The 19609-nt window shown below is 37.4% G+C and overlaps 1 protein-coding gene across 1 annotated transcript in view; it reads left to right on the plus strand.

Annotated features, from left to right (window-relative positions):
* The window catches only part of polk.L (polymerase (DNA directed) kappa L homeolog), a 66038-nt gene extending 48975 nt beyond the window's left edge, over positions 1–17063 (plus strand). Inside the window, 2 exon segments of the mRNA NM_001093083.1 lie at positions 14646–14697; positions 15662–17063. Coding sequence (NP_001086552.1) covers positions 14646–14697; positions 15662–15746 — 137 coding nt within the window. The 3' untranslated portion in view covers positions 15747–17063.
* Positions 17064–19609: the final 2546 nt, after the last annotated feature.

A 19609-nucleotide genomic window follows, 5' to 3' on the forward strand; every position in this document is an offset into this window, starting at 1 on the left:
TAGCAATACTGACTATTATCCTGTAGATAAAGCTTAAAGGAACAATAACACCAAAAAATTAAAGTGTGAAAGGTATAGTATACTCCCTTCTTAGCAGTGGATCAATAAACAGGATTTGTTCTGAACATAATTTTTGCCTATTATTATAATTAACAATTATCTAAACATCATTCTACTTCCTGATCCCCAAGAGCAAAGTCAAACAAATCAAATGTCCACTAAGAAGTAAACTGTATAAATAAACCCCTCCCTTCTTTCTGCTACAGCCTGTTATATTTTTACATTATACAGAGCCCTTTTAGTGGACTGTTGGTTTGTCTGACTTTGCTCTTTGGGATCAGAAAGTAGAATGTGGCTTTAGTTTTATTTTCAAATTTTACCCTGCTTAGAGGACGAAATGAACAAAAAATAGGTACAGGTATGGGATCCATTATCTGGAAACTTGTCATCCAGTAAACTCTGAATTACGGAATGGCCATTTCCCATAGACTCCATTTTATCCATATAAACCCTTTTTCTCTGTAATAATAAAACAGTACCTTGTACATGATCCCAACTAAGATATAATTAATCCTTATTGTACGTAAAACCAGTCTATTGGTTTTCAAATTACGGAAAGATCAGTTATCCGAGAAAACCCCAGGTACCAAGCATTCTGGATAACAGGTCCCATACCTGTATTTGTTAATTAAAAGAATAGCCAAAAAGGTATGTACAGCACAAGCCCCTATTCAATGCACTAATACTGTAAAAGAGAGAATACTGTCCCTTTAATTAACAATCAGGCAGCAGTTTGGAAGTGTCGGTTGATAAGAAAGATAATGTCACTGAACCCTTGTGGTCAGACTGTGTTTTGTCTGCTGGAACCAGTGATTCCCAATAGCCAGATAGCATTTGGAAATAGGAAGAATACAGAAGTTATTGACAAATACACTAGCATTACTTATGTAATTGATGGAGCTGCTTAAAGGGATACTGTCATGGGAAAAACATTTTTTCAAAGCTCTTCACTCTTTACTGCTGCACTGCAAGTTGGAGTGATATCACCCCCCCTTTCCTCCTCCCCCCCAACAGCCTAACAACAGAACAATGGGAAGGTAACCAGATAGCAGTTCCCTAACACAAGATAACAGCTCCCTAGTAGATCTAAGAACAGCACTCAATAGTAAAATCCAGGTCCCACTGCGACACATTCAGTTACATTGAGTAGGAGAAACAACAGCCTGCCAGAAAGCAGTTCCATCCTAAAGTGCTGGCTCTTTCTGAAAGCACATGACCAGGCAAAATGACCTGAGATGGCTGATTACACACAAATATTACAACAAAAAAAAATACACTTGCTGGTTCAGGAATAAAATGTTATATTGTAGAGTGAATTATTTGCAGTGTAAACAGTGTAATTTAAAAATAAAAATTATATCATACAAATCATGACAGAATCCCTTTAAATTGCAGAGCTCCAGAGTAAAATAAAGGTTGGGGTCCCCTGGCTGTTTGAATAATCCAAGTTCTCATATGCTTACTGACCCCTTAAAGAACCAACTAGGGTTTAGCAAGTTTATCTTTCTGAGCAGGGTGGTCATGTCACGGTTTGTTTTCTGCGCTCTGATCAAATAATCTTTGCTGATTTCAGCTTATAAAAATATAGGGAGTGGAGCAATGGGCAGGGCAAGAATTTTATGAACAAACAGAACCTTCCCATAACTGAAAGCATTAACCAGTGATAGACAAAGACTGTATACAGACATAGTGAGTACACTATAAATGGCAACTAAGTATGTTTCACATATTTGACCTTCTTCCTAAAGGGTTAATATACCTGTATGTTGTAAACAATTATTGTCTGCATTAATATTCCTTCACGTTATAGCTGCAGTATTCTTCACTCAGATTAACACATAATTCAAACCTTTTGGATTTTGCTATTTTCCAGGCTTTCGGGTCCACTATAATGAGTGAGCAGGCACTTAAAATAGGCTTCCACGAGTCTAGTCTTTAAAGGGCTTGTTCACCTTACTATGTTATAGAATGGCCAGTTCTAAGCAACTTTTCAATTTGCCTTCATTTTTTATTTTTTATAGTTTTTGAATTATTTGCCTTCTTCTTATGAGTCTTTGCAGTTTTCAAATGGGGGTCATTAACCCCATATAAAAACAAATGCCCTGTTAGACTACAAATGTATTGCTATTGTTCTCTCCTATTCATATTCCAGTCTCTTATTCAGATATATGCATGGTTACTAGGGTCATATGGACCCTAGCTACCAGATAAAACTAAATAATGCAAAAACCACAAATAATAAAAAATGAAAACCAATTACAAATCGTCTTAGAATATGAGTCACAACATCATAATCAAGTTAATTTTATGGTGAACAACCCCTGTAAAAACCTTTTTGTGAGTGCCTGCTCACTTTGTCCTACCCAAGCTGAAGGCATTCAGGGCAGTGCATTTGGGTCCCCATGAGTTTAATTTATTTGTTGGATATACATTAAAACAATATTTTATATAATTGATACACTACTACTTAAGATATAATATTTCACCTCCATCTTTTGATGTCCTTCAGGCTGAGTTCCACCATCCACTGTTTTGGACCCCACTCAATGGAGGCAACAGAACACCCATATATTCATGACTAGGGGATGCAGGTTATTGCTGCCTTGGAGTTTCAATCCTACCACATCAATGGCAAGCAATATGGCACCTCCTAGCTATCTACCTTTATTGTTGTCAGTTTACCTGGAGCAGTGTTCTGTATGTCCGATCATAGTAATGTAAAAACTACATGCATAGATTTTTCTGCACATATCTTTGCTGCAGTGCTTATACCTTCCCAGCAGCCTGAGGCATAGAAATACTATCATCCTTGTCAGAGATGCTTCTCATGTGACTTTGTTAGATCACTGACTTACAGTAACGTTTATACAGGTATGAGACCTTTTATCCAGAATGCTGGGGACCTGGGGGTTTCCGGGTAAGGAATCTTTTAGTAATATTTTTTTTCTATAAAAGGAACAGGATACACATATACATAATTTATTAACATGACAACAATAAACAGAACTTATACTGAAAAAAGGACATGAAATATAGACATGTGAGGTTTCTTTTGTTATTCCTATAGAGAGGAACAGTGGACGGTTAGCAGTACATTATATTAGCAGTATATATGTTTACTTATGTAAATAGAATAGCACTCTGTAAAATTTGACATTAGCTCATTTTAAAGGTTTATATATCCTTTGAAATAGCAGAACTTACTTTTGCTTGACAAGAGATAATGACATCTGTATTTAATAGGATAAGCAAATCCATTATGCAGGGGGAATGTCTGTTTGCTGGGAATCTATTTATCTGCCTGGCAAGGACTAAACATGGAGTAGCTTCAATGTCCCTGTTTGCCCTGTTTAGCTCAAGAAATACAAAAATCATATATTATTAGTGATTAAAACAATAGAGGAAAAAGTATGTTCAGCACAAGCCCTATTCATTGCCTTCATGTGGGGTATACTGCCCCTACGCGTCCAACTCTTTTATTTAAGAGAGTTGTTATCTGAGCATTTAAGCAAAGAATATGTTTTGTGGTTGGAGTGGCAGCAAGGAAAGCAGGCGTGCACCAAACTAAGTGGCAACACCAGCCTTGTGGTTAGAACTTGCGGACAGTTAATGTAACTACAGAATGTATGGAATTAGCAGATTTCTTAATGTCTTGTTGTAGAAAGTAGAAACTAATGTAGCACTTGTCAAATTTAAATGTAATTTTTTCATCTGACTAATAGTATGGGCTCTCTTCAGGGTTATTAGCAGCAAGCGCTGTTCCCGTGGCTGAAACATTTTAAATGGGTTACTTCCTTTTATGTTTTTAATTATAGCAACTGAAGTGATAGTGGTAAATAGGCACTTTATTTAATGGATACAGAATAGCCTGGTGTGTCACTTTGAAATTAATATTTTATTGTTTATTTAGGGGTTAATTGTCAAAGGTCGAACTTCTGAGTTTTTTTTTTTAAACCTAGTATAAACTCAAATGCTTTCTTTTTTATGAAAAAACCCAAATGTTTTCTTATTTATGGAAAAAACTCAAATCATTGAATTCGGGGGAAAACCCCCAAATACAGGTATGGGATCCGGAAACCCATTATCCAGAAAACTCTGAATACGGAAAGGCCGTCTCCCATAGACTCCATTTTATCCAAATAATCCAATTTTTTAAAAATGGTTTCCCTTTTCTGTAATTATAATACAGTAACTTATACTTGATCCCAACTAAGATATAATGAATCCTTATTGGAAGCAAAACCAGCCTATTGGTATTATTTAGTGATTTTCTAGTAGACTTAAGGTATAAAGATCCAAATTATGGAATAATACCATACCTGTATTAAAATTCATCAAGTTTTAGGTGAAAAAAACTTGAATAGCTCGAATTGATTGAAGGCTACAAAAATCTTCAAATGATTCAAGGGACCTCTTCCATTGACTTCTACATGACCTCGACAGGTTTTAGGAGAGTATTTTAGGATTCAAGCTATTTTCAACTTCGGGCCATAATAATTCTCAAAAAACTATTTTTTTTTTTTTTTTTTTTTTAACCTGAATTTTTTGGCAAAAACACAACTCCTTTAAACCCCCTTAGTGTATATTTTTCTGCTTATTTTGAGTAATCATATCCATAACCAATGTCATGTAGTGAACCAGCCACAACTCAATGAAAACTTACAATTCATTCTTTGGTCCAGCCAGGACAGAACCATATAAATTCTTTTAGAAGAAAGGATTCTGTGGTTTATGATTACTGTTTTATGTATTTTATCCCACAGGCTGACCATAGTGTATAAATAACTGGGTGCAGAAAAATATTAGATAATATTAGGTTTTTATTCTTCTAGCAGTATGAATCACCCAAGGGTCATTCTTAAAACAGACTTCACCCACTTACATAATATCATTGTATTATAGGAGAGCAAGCAAAACACTCCCAGATAGGAGAGGAACCACTTGAATTCTTCCTTGTTTTATTCCTTGGTTCTTTAGGAAGGAGCACTAGACTTTTAACATGTCCCTGCTCATTAATGTTTATTATACATGTATGGGACCTGTTATACAGAATGCTCAGGACCTTGGGTTTTCCCGGATAAGGGGTCTTTTGGTAATTTGAATCTTCATACCTTAAAGCTGGCCATAGATGAAAAGATTTTTAAAAGATCCGATCATCATCGTGAGACTAAGATTATCTTGAAACGATTGTACAATCATATGAATTGTCCATCAACTAAAAAGACCATTTGCCAGGAAAACAAAGGGGAGCTGCCTGCTTGGCCCTGCAAACATAGATACATTGCACTGGGGCCAATAAAGATTTTTTGACCTGGCCAATCAATTTCCTGACAGATGTCGGGCGAAAAATTGTACGATCGTTCGAATCCCACTAACCGCACGATAATTTGAGGGAATGGTCGGACTTCGCCAAAAATCGGTCGTTCGGCAAGAGAAATCTTTGCATCTATGGGGAGCTTAAGTCTACTAAAAAATTATTTAAACATTAAATAAACCCAATAGGATTGTTTTGCCTTCAGTAGGGATTAATTATATCTTAGCTGGGATGCAGTACAGGGAGCTGTTTCATTATTACAGAGAATAAATTTGGATTATTTGCTTAAAATTAAGTTTAATGGAGATGGCCTTCCTGTAATTTCGAGTTTTCTGGACAGCGGATTTCCGGATAACGGATCCCCTAACCTGTAGAAGAAGAATTCTACGAATTTATGGTATCTGTCTGTGCAGTTTATGAGCTAACCTTTGTAGTGAGCTAATATAGTTCCAATGTTTCCATTTGATAAGCCCATAGAGGAAATAAAAATGAAGAATGAAAAAATTACTAATGCTATTAGTTTATTTTAGCACAATAAATTGTTTAGTTGATTTTATGTCCCTGCTCCCTAAAGCTGGCCATAAACGCAAAGATCTGATCGTACGAACTGAGGTGTGCGGAGAGTCCCGACATTTTTCGTCCAGCGGAGATCGGTCGTTTGGTCGTTCGGACAGGTTAAAAGATGTCGGTTGCCGATACTATCTCTGCGTGTATTGCCGATCATACGATTTTCAGTGGGAGACTGTCACTAGCTTTGGTCGGACATAACTATCGTAAGATTGCTGTCAGGGGCAGAACATCAGCTGATCTGTTCTTTTCTACTTTATTTGATTGGAATGGTCAGTGGCAGGTCGGGAGATGGGAAAGTCCGATTGTACGATGATTCGTACGATCGGATCTTTGCGTCTATGGCCAGCTTTAGTTGAAGCGATGCACATCAGTGCCGTTCCAATGCTTCATGGTGATGCCTAAAAACATCACTAAAATGGAATGCATGTGATTTTCTTCTTGGTCTTTGTAGTAGGGTTGCCACCTTTTGGTGCTTCAAACAAAGGGGCAGGGCAGATGATGTCAGAGGGTGGAGCTGGTGATGTGGGGGGGTGGTAGGTGCTGATTAGGGATCAGGACAGTGACATAAGGGGCAGGGCTATGAGGTGGTGGCTTGTGGTGGTTTTGGTCTAATACCAAAATGTCAGAGATTTGAAATTCGGGCAAGCAGTTTTGAACTGGACAGGTGGCAAATAACAAAAAAGACAGAGCAAAAAAAAAGGACAGGGCAATGACACAAAGGGAGATTTTGTGTGTTTTGTTGCACACATGTTTTGTAGCTCTAACATGCCCCTTTAAAGGAACAGTTCAGTGTGAAAATAAAAACTGTGTAAATAGATAGGCTGTGCAAAATGAAAAATGTTTCTAATATAGTTAGTTAGCCAAAAATATAACATATAAAGCCTGGAGTGAACAGATGTCTAATAAAACAGCCATAATCCAACTTCCTGCTTTTCAGCTCTATAAGTCTGAGCTAGTCAGCGACTTGAAGGGGGGCCACATGGTACATTTCTGTTCAGTGAGTTTCTAATTGATCCTCGGCATTCAGCTCAGATTCAAAAGCAACAGATATGACCCTTGTGGCCCCCCCTCAGGTCTCTGATTGGTTACTGCCTGGTAGCCAGGGTAACTAGTCAGTGTAAACCAAGAGAGTTGAAAAGCAGGAAGTAGTGTTCTGACTGACATGTTATACATTAAATCACTCCAGCCTTTATACATTACATTTTTGGCTAACTAACTATATTATAAACATTTTTTATTTGCACAGCCTGTCTATTTACCCAGTTTTTATTTTTACACTGAACAATTCCGTTAAAGGGGAAGGAAACCTCCTCGGCGCTAACCCCCCACCCTGGCGCATGCGCAGTAGGATTGTTTCGCCGGTACGATCTACTGCGCATGCGCGGTAGATCCGTACCGGCGAAATGCTCCTACTGCGCATGCGCCAAAACGCCGGTCAAAGGAGGAAGAAGATCGCGTGGAAGAAGATGTCGCCTGTGAACTCCCTGGACTGGACCTGCGCAGAAGGGTAAGTAACAAGTTAGGGGCATTTGCCCAGCGGGAGGGGTAGGCCAGGTGGGAGGAGGGAGGGGGGGCAATACACGGGAGGGGGGGAGGGGGGTTAGCGCCGAGGAGGTTTCCTTCCCCTTTAAGTCCGAATGGCAATAGCTTGAAAACATCAATTATCTTTTCTGATAGGTGACTATCCCATTTGGGTGATCTTTCTTCAAAGTAAATTGGGGCAGAAGGGGGGTATTTTTAAGCATTGTTTGATTGTTGCCTATTCAGAGTTACACAATAGCTCTATGGGGAAATGTAATAAAATTCACAAAGAGGGCAAATTTGCAAATAAAAATCTGCATGTCACAATGTAATATTCTTTATTAGGATTTTATTGCATTGTGAATTTTAATTGCGCATTGCAAACCTTTAACACCTGCTTGAAGGTGGCGTAAACTTTTGGAGCAAACATAACTTTTTCATTAATTCGCAATAGCTATCCATCTGTCACTTGAAGGGCAAAGTGTTCGTAAAGGCAACATTTTTCACTTTTTGAATTGCGAACAATTTTTGCATTAGCGGCCACTATTACATTTGTGCAGTTGTCATGGGTTGGATTGAAATATATAAATGAATACAATTAATTCTAAATAGTCCAAAAAATGCTAATTCGTGAATTACAAAAATGTTAGTGTAGTGTAGCAAATGTTTCATTATGGTCCCTGGAAAGAGTCTTCTGTTTTCATATCGGTGCACTGAACCTTTGCAAATTATAATGTAGAGTAACTGCCCAACTTGTGGCAGGCAGGTCTCTAAGCAGAATTCAGTTCATACTACTGTTCATATTTTTTCCATGAATGCTATCTAATTAGTTTTATTAAAGAATTCTGTGTTGCACTGGCATCTACAGGAACCATAGGAAATGCTCAAGGCCAGGACGGCGGTTTTAATTAAATTAGTCCATCATAGTGACCATTGGAAACTTAAAGGGATACTGTCATGGGAAAACTATTTTTTTTTCAAAATTAATCAGTTAATAGTGCTACTCCAGCAGAATTCTGCACTGAAATCCATTTCTCAAAAGAGCAAACAGATTTTTTTTTATATTCAATTTTGAAATCTGACATGGGGCTAGACATATTGTCAATTTTCCAGCTGTCCTAAGTCATTTGACTTGTGTTCTGATAAACTTCAATCACTCTTTACTGCTGTACTGCAAGTTGGAGTGATATCACCGCCCTCCCTTTTTCCTCCCAGCAGTCAAACAAAAGACCAATGGGAAGGTAACCAGATAGCAGCTCCCTAACACAAGATAACAGCTGCCTGGTAGATCTAAGAACAACACTCAATAGTAAAAACCCATGTCCCACTGAGACACATTCAGTTACATTGAGAAGGAAAAACAGCAGCCTGCCAGAAAGCATTTCTCTCCTAAAGTGCAGGCACAAGTCACATGACCAGGGGCAGCTGGGAAATTGACAAAATGTCTAGCCTCATGTCAGATTTCAAAATTGAATATAAAAATATCTGTTTGCTCTTTTGAGAAATGGATTTCAGTGCAGAATTCTGGAGTAGCACTATTAACTGATGCGTTTTGAAAAAAAACATGTTTTCCCATGACAGGATCCCTTTAATATTGGCAAACACATGGCAGATATCTAATTTTACAAGGTCACAAATGTTATCAACTGTTCATTTTTATGATTTGATTCCTTTGGGCAAATCATGAATAATATACACAGGCAATGGAAGATGGGAATGAGCTTTGTATTCCCCTTTGTTTTGGATACTAATGATTATAAAGTCATTTCCTGTCATTCGAAAGTAATTATTGAGGTCTGGGAATTTAAATCCAAATCCTATAGTCTTATTTATAGCTAATTAATACAGCATTATTCAATTTACAGTCGGAAAACTTAAGGCAAAGGAAGGGCTTGTGACCTTTAAAAGAAACACAGAATGGCAGGAATTGACAAACAGTCACTGTTATTTATTATAACATTTTAATTTAATTTTTTCATTATAACATTTTAATTTCCAATCATAACATACCACCCTGTCGTTAAACTATGGATAGACAGATTGTCATGACCAAAACCCTAGAGCAGCATAATCTCACAGGGTAAATTTCATATTATGACCCTTAGGATAGAGTAAAATTAAGACTTTCCTTTGAAGTCTCACTATCTACAGTATATAGATAAGAACATAAGCTTTGTGCTTTATTGTAGGAAGCTGTCTGCTGAAAGAGGCAATATATACTCCTTATCAACACTGTTTCAATGAATAGTGCTTATGCTGAGCATGCCTTTTGCCTATTATTTTAATTAAGAAATGTCTACATAGTTTCTTGCACTAAACGGCAAATTCTGAAATTGAAAATCACACTCCTCTACTTCATATGCCTCTGATCAAGATAAAAGTGAATCAGCTGTCCAGTGAGAAGCCCTCTGTATAATGAGTTGTTTTTTACCTCACCGCCTAACAGGCTTCTGGGGGGAAAGGAGGGGTTTGTTTATACAGAGAACCTCTCAGGTTTGCTTTTATTGTGCTCCTGGGACAGGAAGTAAAGTAAAGAGTAGAGTAAAACACTGAATCGTTTTTATTTACAATGAATTAACCTTTTCCAAGACCCTAAGAGTCAGTCAAATTTTGTAAATGTAAAGAGGCTTTACATTTACAAAATTTGACTGACTCTTAGGGGCACATTTACTATGGGTCGAAAATATCGAGGGTTAATTAACCCTCGATATTCGACCATCGAAGTTAAATTCTTCGACTTCGAATATCGAAGTCGAAGGATTTACCGCAATTCGTTCAATCGAACGATTGAAGGAAAAATCGTTCGATCGAACGATTAAATCCTTTGAATCGAACGATTCAAAGGATTTTAATTCATCGATCTAACGATTTTCCTTCGATCACAAATTGCTAGGAAAGCCTATGGGGACCTTCCCCATGGGCGGATTATCAATAAGGCTAGGGGAGGCTAAGCCTCCCCAAACCTGGCTGGCACCTAGAAAAAAGTAAAAATATCGCTTGTTCTTACAGCACAGTGGTGAAAAGCTCTTCTCATCTCTGCCGGGTCTGTAATTAGCTGCATTCTGATTGGATATTTCTGCTTCCAGCCTCTCCAATCAGAGTGCAGTTCTCATTACAAACAGCAAGATCAGCCAATCACGCACTCAGAAGTAGGCGGGGCTAGGGAGATTATAGGTACTGTAGGCACTTTGGCAGAGCAGTGATAAAGTAATCTTTCTCCTGCACCTCTCTCTAACTGAATCCTTGCTGCAAGGTTCTTCCCTTCTCCCACAAGTACTGTATTTATACTGTATGCTATAGAGGCTGCTTAACCTTTTCCTGTGAAAAAGGAGCTTGGGTTTATGTGTTTTTTTTGTTTGTTATTTGCACTTGAAGTTTTTTTTTTTTACTTTTTTTAACTGGTTTGTTTGCAATCCTCATGAGATTGCATGTCTGGCAAACACATTAAGTGGGAAGGGTTAACACAGGGCTAAAGGTGACATAAATAGAATAGCATGATAATAGAGTGAGAGCAGAAGGTGACATGTAGGTGCAAGAGCAGTGTGCAGAATAGGGGCTTTCTTCTACTACCCAAAATAGAACGAGGCATTTGGGTACAAGAATTGGGTACAGTGGGTGCAAGAATTAAATGCATTCGTGGAAACAGTCAGTGGGGGGCAAAAGATTACTGAGAAAATAAAAATACGATAAAGGGGGAACAGAGTGCAGAAAATATATAAGATATATATATATATATAAAAGATACAAGATATTGTAGTGTGAGGGTATATATGATAAAGAGTTACAAAAATGGAATGAGATTTTGTAGGAGGGAATGGATAGGGGAGCAAAAGGGGTTGGGGGACCAATAGATAATAAAAGTGCTTTTTTGTACAAGGGAAAGTGTAGAGTTTAATATAGATATATATATCTATATATCTATATATATATATATATGTTATCCTTGAGAAAGAGCACACGTCTGATTTTTTTCAATAAATCTTGATTTTTTTTTTCACAAGTATTCCCGTCGAGTGCGGTACTAGAATTAACCCTCGATATTCGGCCCTCGAAGTTAAATCCTTCGAATATCGAAGTCGAAGGATTTAGCGCTATTCGTTCGATCGAAGGAATAATCGTTCGATCAATTCGATTTTAATCCATCGATCTTCCTTCGATCAGAAATTGCTAGGAAATTGCTAGGAAAGCCTATGGGGACCTTCCCCATAGGCTAACATTGATGCTCGGTAGGTTTTAGTTGGTTAAGTAGGAGGTCACAGTTTTTTTTAAAGAGACAGTACTTCGACTATCGAATAATCGAACGATTTTTAGTTTGAATCGTTCGATTAGTAGTCGATGGTCAAAGTAGCCAAAAAAAACTTCGAAATTCTAAGTATTTTTTATTCTATTCCTTCACTCGAGCTAAGTAAATGTGCCGCAACCTGTATGTACATTGTCTGGCGTGTCAGTATTCACTGCTTTTCATTGTATATAACATGCTAGTTTTGTTGTATGCACTGCACTCAGATCCTCTCTTTTTCACAAATCAGTGCATGGTTGCTAGAGTAAGTTGGACCCTAGCAAACAGATGGCTGAAATTGCAAACAGGAAAGCTGCTGAATAAAAAGCTAAATAACTAAAGAAACACAAATAATAAAAAAATTAAACCAATTGCAAATTTTCTGAGATTATCACTATCTGAGTCTACATCATGCTAACAGTTATTTTAAAGGGGAACAACCCCTTGCTAACCTACCTAAGACAACATGCTTCAATCTTCCATCAGAACCCATGCAAATAAACCAACCAAATTTTAGTCTACAGCACATTTTCAATTTATAAATTGTAATAAAAAAAACCTTCCTTTTAAAATAGGACACCTAACAAAAAAGATTACCCCTTTATTATTGATGAGCAAAATTAAAGTGAACAACTGTAAACTCAACTTGAGCATTTTGGGTTGGAAAAGCACTTCCACCTGCTCTTCTGCACGGTTCCCATTAAAAATCAGTGGGAGGTGCACAAGGTAGTTGCGAGGGTAATATTTTTCTAGTAGCATGTAATACTGTATCTGACATTAGCATTAAGTCAGCTAGAGTATGGTCAACTTTAGCCTTCCCAAACAAAAAATTCACCCTCCGCCTATGACCTTCCCCATAGGCTAACATTGGTGCCCGGTAGGTTTTAGGTGGCGAAGTAGGTGGTCGAAGTTTTTTTTAAAGACAGTACTTCGACTATCGAATGGTCGAATAGTCGAACGATTTTTAGTTCGAATCATTCGATTCGAAGTCGATGGTCGAGCTAAGTAAATGTGCCCCCCAGGGTCTTGGAAAAGGTTAATTCATTGTAAATAAAAAACTTCAGTGTTTTGGTCAGACTTTATTTAGCATTCGGTCAGATTTTTATTTAGCATTTGGCAATACAGTGAATCATTTATGGTAAAAGTAAACAATAATTGCAACATGTATCAAAGAAAATCAGAAATTGAAATTAACTTTAAGTATGATGTAGTGAGTGATATTCTGAGACAATTTCCAATTGGTTGTCATTTTTTATTAGTTGTGTTTTTCATATTATTTAGATTTTTATTCAGCAGCTCTCCAGTTTGCAATTTAGGCAATCTGGTTGCTAGGGCCCAAATGACCCTAGCAACCATGCTTTTTTTTGCATAAGAGACTAGAATATGAATTGGAAAGGACCTGAATAGCAATAACAATACAGGTGTAGCTTTACAGAGCATTTGTTTTGTAAATGGGGAGTCAGAATAAGCAGGCAAATCATTCAAAAATTATAAAATATAAAGAATGAAGGCCAATTCAAAAGTTGTTTAGAATTGGCCATTCTCGAGTACCATACTAAAAGTTAACTGAAAGGTAAACCGCCCCTTTAATAGTCATGCCTCCCCTCAAAACAATAGAGGCAAGAGAAAATGTGCTTGTCTGCCCAACATCTTTCCCTATAGTTGAAGAGAAGGAGTCCTAAGTAAGTGCAATAAATCAAAAGAACACCAATCAGGCTCACAGGAAGTGAAATAGATAATAAGCCTTTAGCACTAAGGTATTTTTTCCTGTAATTTTGAAATCTCTTTGAACTCCAATTATTCTTTATTTAGTGTTTATTTATACATGAACTCTGCTGCATTTACTAGGAAACATGGCTTACATAAAGCAACAGCACCGCTAGTTATTCAGCACGTGCAAATCTTTCAACTTATCTGGAGTCTTATTGGCAGATACTTAGAAACCTTTCCATAGCAAATCAGTATATTTTATAGAATCTCTACAGCAATGATATGTGTTTGCATCAATGAAAGCAAGCAGTGAAAACTGTATTATAGACAGATTATAGAACTGTATATTTAGCATTAGGCAAAGCTGGGTCCTGTAGTCACAATGCCTATGAAATAATCACACTGGGATACATTTAAATATAAATTATCAGCAAATAATGGCTATACAGAGCAGATTATATGAAAATGTAACTATAATTTGCAGTTGGCTAATAGCCCTGTCACTCCAAAAGTTTGTACGGATAGTAGGCCCAGATCTGCTGATGATGCCTTCTAATCAGGTTGAGCTAGCCACAACTTTAGACTGAATCTTTTACATTATGTGTATTTATAAATAGGCCCTGACAGGGATGCGCCAGCCATGAGGCAAGGAGCGACAAAAAATGCTCCTGGTAACTTTAAGAGCCGAATTTACAGGTAATAAACCGGAAATTTGTCTCTTCAATAGCACTCTCTGTACTAGAAATGCGCCCCCCCCTCCAGAACCCCTTCAATGTGAGAAAGGCAAGAGCTGTGGGGAGAGGAGGGCTGCATCACAAGAGGTAGCTTCGAGCCAGCCCCTGGGCCCTGAATCTACTGAATGTCACTGATCACCGATCTACTGAATAACAATGACACTGATCCTGCTGAGCAACCTATTGTCTGGTTGGTTGAATTAGAAATTACCCTACGAGGTCCCGGCTGGCTACTGACATCATACACATACCAGTGGGCCATCACAAACATAGATATAAGAGTCTGTTAGACATGATTAAATTGTTTGAAACTGTTAATTCCTTCCTTTGTAAATCACGTTCTTGCCCCTTTGAGTCTGTGTATAATGCGTTGAGCTGCCTTCACTTTCATGTATTGTTAATAGCTTCTGTTTTTGAACAATTATTTGGAGCTACAATAACGTTTCTTTTGTTATAGGAAGCATAGGAAGAGGAAGTAGCAGCAATAATACAAAATTACGCACAAAAAGGTAATTGCTTTCTACTCTTGACACTTTAGCAGTTTTTAATCAGACACTTTTGGTAGGAGGCAATGGCAGGAACCATCGACAGGTGAGTTGCCCACCCCATCTTCAGTCATGCAATGGCTGAACTATTATACCGCATCACTCTAGTGCCAATCTTGGGCAGGGGTCCCCAACCTTTTTCATCAATGAGCCACATTCAAATGTAAAAAAAGATGGGGAGCAACTCTCCCAAAAAAAAAAGTTAGTGGAGATGCCAAAGGCTGTGAAGAGCTATTTGGTAGTCCCTATGAGGACTGGCAGCCTACATGAGATTCTATTTTGCAGTCCTTCTGGTTTTTGGAACCAAAACTTGCCTGGAATTCAAAAATAAGCACATGCTTTGAGGCCACTGGGAGCAACATCCAAGGTGTTGGAGAGAAACATGTTGCTCACAAGCCACTGGTTGGGGATCATGGGTATTAGGACATGAATGGAAATCAGCAGCTCCGTATTTCCAAGTGCAGCCTTAAAAGCGCCATACTTTATCTTTTTTACTGGCCATAATCAGCTGTCAATACCCCCAGTGATGTCAAACCACAAATCTAAATGTGAGATAATGCCATGACTAATAGGCCAAAAGCACGGAACATTAGATTCGATTAGAACCAATGAAAATGGTTTCAGATTAGTGAATCCATGGAACATGGGTCACATACATCTTCCAGGCAACTACTTTGAGTTAAATGATGATGTGTAGTAGACTGACTGTCCAAGTCTGACCTAAGTGATAGATGCTGTAACTCCTAATGGGAGCTGCAGTTGGATCATGTGCAGCCATACGATACCAAGATTTCCATAAACATAATCGGTAGAAATTAAATACATTTAGTTGGAACAGTGACAATGGTTTCGTGTTTTTGTTCGTGAGGTTCGAGACATTGTTGCCATTAAAGTAAAACCTCTAAACAAATACAATTTTCTTTTCCAGACCTGCAGCAACGAACCAGAATCCAGCGTCCAAGAAATCCAAGCCAAATTCTTCCAAAAACACCATCGACAGATTCTTCAAGTAGAATTTCAATGACTCTTATGAAGAGGAATTTAATTAAACTGAATTTATTATGCAAGACTATTTTATATAGTAATTTATATGAAAAATCTTATTATCATTGTGTTTGTATATAAAAATACAGATTATGGATGTTTGTACCAGAAATTGGGGCCTAGAATTGGGGAATTAGAGACCATATGCACAAGAGTTAAATATGAACCCAAATTGTGCAAAAATATATTGTGTATGGCAATAATAAGTGGAGCTCTAGGTGAGAACTAAATTCATACAGGGTAATTTAATAAAAAGTGCTTTGGGCATCCTGAAGCAGATAATTAGACTATAAGGTTGGATATTGAAAGCAACTTCTGATGTAGCAGATGTATTAGAGCTCACTCAAATAACTGATTCTACTACAAACAAAATCTAACTAAATAACTGCCTTTTGCACAAATCCTGCATGTAATGATACAGGATTTCTGGTGATTTAACTGTCAATAAATATCTGACGCCCAACTCCTGCATGAAGAGAGAATGAAGAGAATCAGATGCTGAGAGAGGAATAGTGAAGATAAACTTAATCATTTCAGAAACAGTACAGAATTTTTAATTGATTGTATTTACATTGTTTTATATTTCAGTATGCTAAAGCTTATATTCAATTTTCACAATAGTTCCCCTTTAAATATCAGATATTTTCTGACCTTAAAGTGGGTTGTTAACCTAGAGGTCAGGGAGCGCATATGGGTCCCCAAACTGTTTTAGTCTCAATGATCCCCCTAACATCCTAACTGTTAAACAAGGTATACAAATAAATGTTTAGGTTACAAAGCTAGTGCTATGCCTTACTTTTATTAACTGGATGCTTCCTGGTGTATATGGGGAACAGTCAATGGCTGGAATATTGGCAACATATATTGAACTTCAATGACTTTTAAGCAGGCTGCAAAAACCCAATGTCTAGGAAAAGTGCACAGAACATGTTGGTAGCAAAATCTGTCTGTGTTGCTTATGTAAGGAATGAAGATTTGTGTGCTTTCTGTAAAGTAATATATACGGAAAGCAACAATAATATATATATATTGTCTGTAATTTATTTGTGTTTGCAGCTGGTAAGTGAATTCCTCAATGTTTATGTGTGTGCTGGTATCCAGATGGTACAAAGGGAATCAATGAACCTTTGAAGAGATGCTGTTGTTATTATAGTGTGCTGGATGCTTGTTTGTCTGAAGGAATTATGTATGGCTTCATTTGGTGTATGTTGTCATATTTATAATTGTTGTCGAAACCTACAGGATGCTATCTTATGGTGTGATATTTAAATAAATTTTTAAAAATATGCATACTATTTTCCCTTCAATTCTTTCATTTTCTCATTGGAAGTTGTGTATTATAAGTAGTATAGTTACCCTTGTTACTTAAAAATATGACTTCAGTAGTCACTTAATAAACTTGCAAGGCTTGTGTCTATAACGTATGCCTATATGGTATGTCTGCATGACTTGTAATATGCTTATATTTTCTAACATGAAGTGCATCACCTCTTTCTCTACAGTGTTGGACTGGGCTTCCTAGAGCCACCTGGACTCTAGGGTTCTTCAGGCCTGGATTTGTGAGAGGGCCCAGGCCATCATGCCGGCCAGCTACATCTGAATGGGTTCTGCATGAGATTTTCTAGCTCTTTAAATCTCCTGCTCATTAATCCCTAGTGCTCTGGACCCAACGATATAGGAATTTGGCATTGGTGGGCACGGACAGGAAGGGGAAGAGTAAGGGGAATGGGGGGCAGAGAATGGTACTGGCCTAGGGGCACCTGATTTATAAATCCGGGCAAGGGGTTTATTCTCAACACCCCTAGACAGAAAAATGTTCTAAATTTATGGGCATTCCGAGTCTGTTCCTTACAGCAAGTCTGTGTCTATGCTAAACTTATAACTATAGTTATAGTAGAGACTTCACCTGACATAAGTCCAGCATTTTGAATTGTAATTGACTAATTACTAAATTAGTTTATTCTTCAGATTGCTTTACCACTTTCTTGTGAAAAAATTCTTAGGTACCTGATGTCCTTTGTACTTGTTTCCTGCGGGTGGAATTTCTAACTTGGCTGCCTGTGTTCTTTGATCATTCTCTAACAGAGGAATGTAGTAAAATTGGTTTTCAGAAAAAAAACATGGGTACTGTAAATTATTTTTCCTTTGCAGGCGTTGAAAATGTGGGATAAAGATTGCACATTTTATAGTTTGTGTCAGTGCATAGCCAGTGATAAAACTTACAGACAATGTCCTTATTTTGCTCAAAATCTATGCAACCCTAAAGCAGGTAAAAATACATTTCCTCTGCACCATGAAAATACATATCATAACTGTCTGATGAAGAAGGTTACATTACAAATTGTATTCTATTTGTGATTTTGATTTTTATTACATTTCTGCTACTGTTCTGATTTTATTATCATGCCTACAACTGCCATTTCTTCATTCAAAGGCAGCCAGCCCTAACTAGATATTGCTTATCACCATCTCAAAAAGGAAATCCATATCTTGGCTCATAGTAAATAAATCCTTACTGTGGGAATGGCAGGAATGGGGAATATAATCTGTTATCAGACACTCACGTATGCAGAGTAGTATTATAATAGCTGGAGGGGTATAGGTTGGATTATAAATAAAAAGGGCTCAGGGTCTGCCTCCTCTAAAACCAGTCTGGTCCAATGGTGGCTGTTAGAAGACGTAGGGCAACCCACAATTGGGCAGTTTGGTCAAATATTCAATCTGGTTGTTCAGACCGCTGGTGAATGGCCTCAAACAAGCATTTCTTTGTAAGATTTGCCTGTGTACTGAGCCAAATCGGTCTCATCAGTTGATGGCCAAAGATCTGTTCATAATGGAGGCCAATGTGGGCCCCTTTAAGGAAGATCGCATCAATGTGTCAATTCAATCCTGGCGGGATTTTTAAAACTGCTCAATAGATCTGTCCGGTATGGCCAACTTTACTCCAGACTAGGGACAGTTCGTGTTTGTCTTTCCGTCACGAGATAAGAAGACGTTACAGACACAACTTGCAATTCTGGCTCATCCAGTTTTGCTTGGAGACAAAACTTACTTTGTTAAGAATAGATTATTTGCTTCTCTAAACCACTTTAAGTTCTTTGGTGCATTTCATTTACTGAGAACAACTCCCAAAATACACAGTCATACGAATCTTCATTTAGTACTCTGAACATATTGTGGGATGTGATATAATAAATGGAATTTATTATTAAAGGTGTACCGTTTAAAGATACCCTTGGAACTTTGGAGAAAGTGATATTTTGATCACCTTTTACCCTAAATATACATTCTGGGCTTTAGTATGCCTAAAAACATATCAATTCTAGGCATGGTAAGCTTTTAATTTAGTATGATTTAAAGATATTCTGAGACAGTTGGTCTTCATTTTTTATTTTTTTTTTAATTATTCAGCTTTTTGTTCAAGCCTTTAATTTGGAATTTTATCACCTATCTGTTGCATGGGTCAAAATTACCCTAGCAACCAGGCAGTGGTTGGAATAAGAGACTGGAATATGAATATAAACAGAAAGATAAGTAATAAAAGGTAACTATAACAATAGTTTTTTGGTTCCCAGGCTCAGTGACCCTTATTTGAAAGCTGGAAAGAGTCAAAAGAAGAAGGCAACTCATTTAAAAGCTATATAAAATAAATGCAGACTGAATAAAAATTTGCAATCAAAATTCCTGATAATGTAAACAGGTGCTCTACCTGCTAAAAAAAATTAATTTTGTGCAAGGTGTATATATAATACACAAAAGCCATGAATATCTTGTAAATGATATCCTTATAAACTGTGACTAGTGATTTCATTTCTGTCACATGACTCACTAG

The sequence above is a fragment of the Xenopus laevis genome, chromosome 1L (assembly GCF_017654675.1).
Source record: "Xenopus laevis strain J_2021 chromosome 1L, Xenopus_laevis_v10.1, whole genome shotgun sequence".
NCBI lineage: Eukaryota > Metazoa > Chordata > Amphibia > Anura > Pipidae > Xenopus > Xenopus laevis.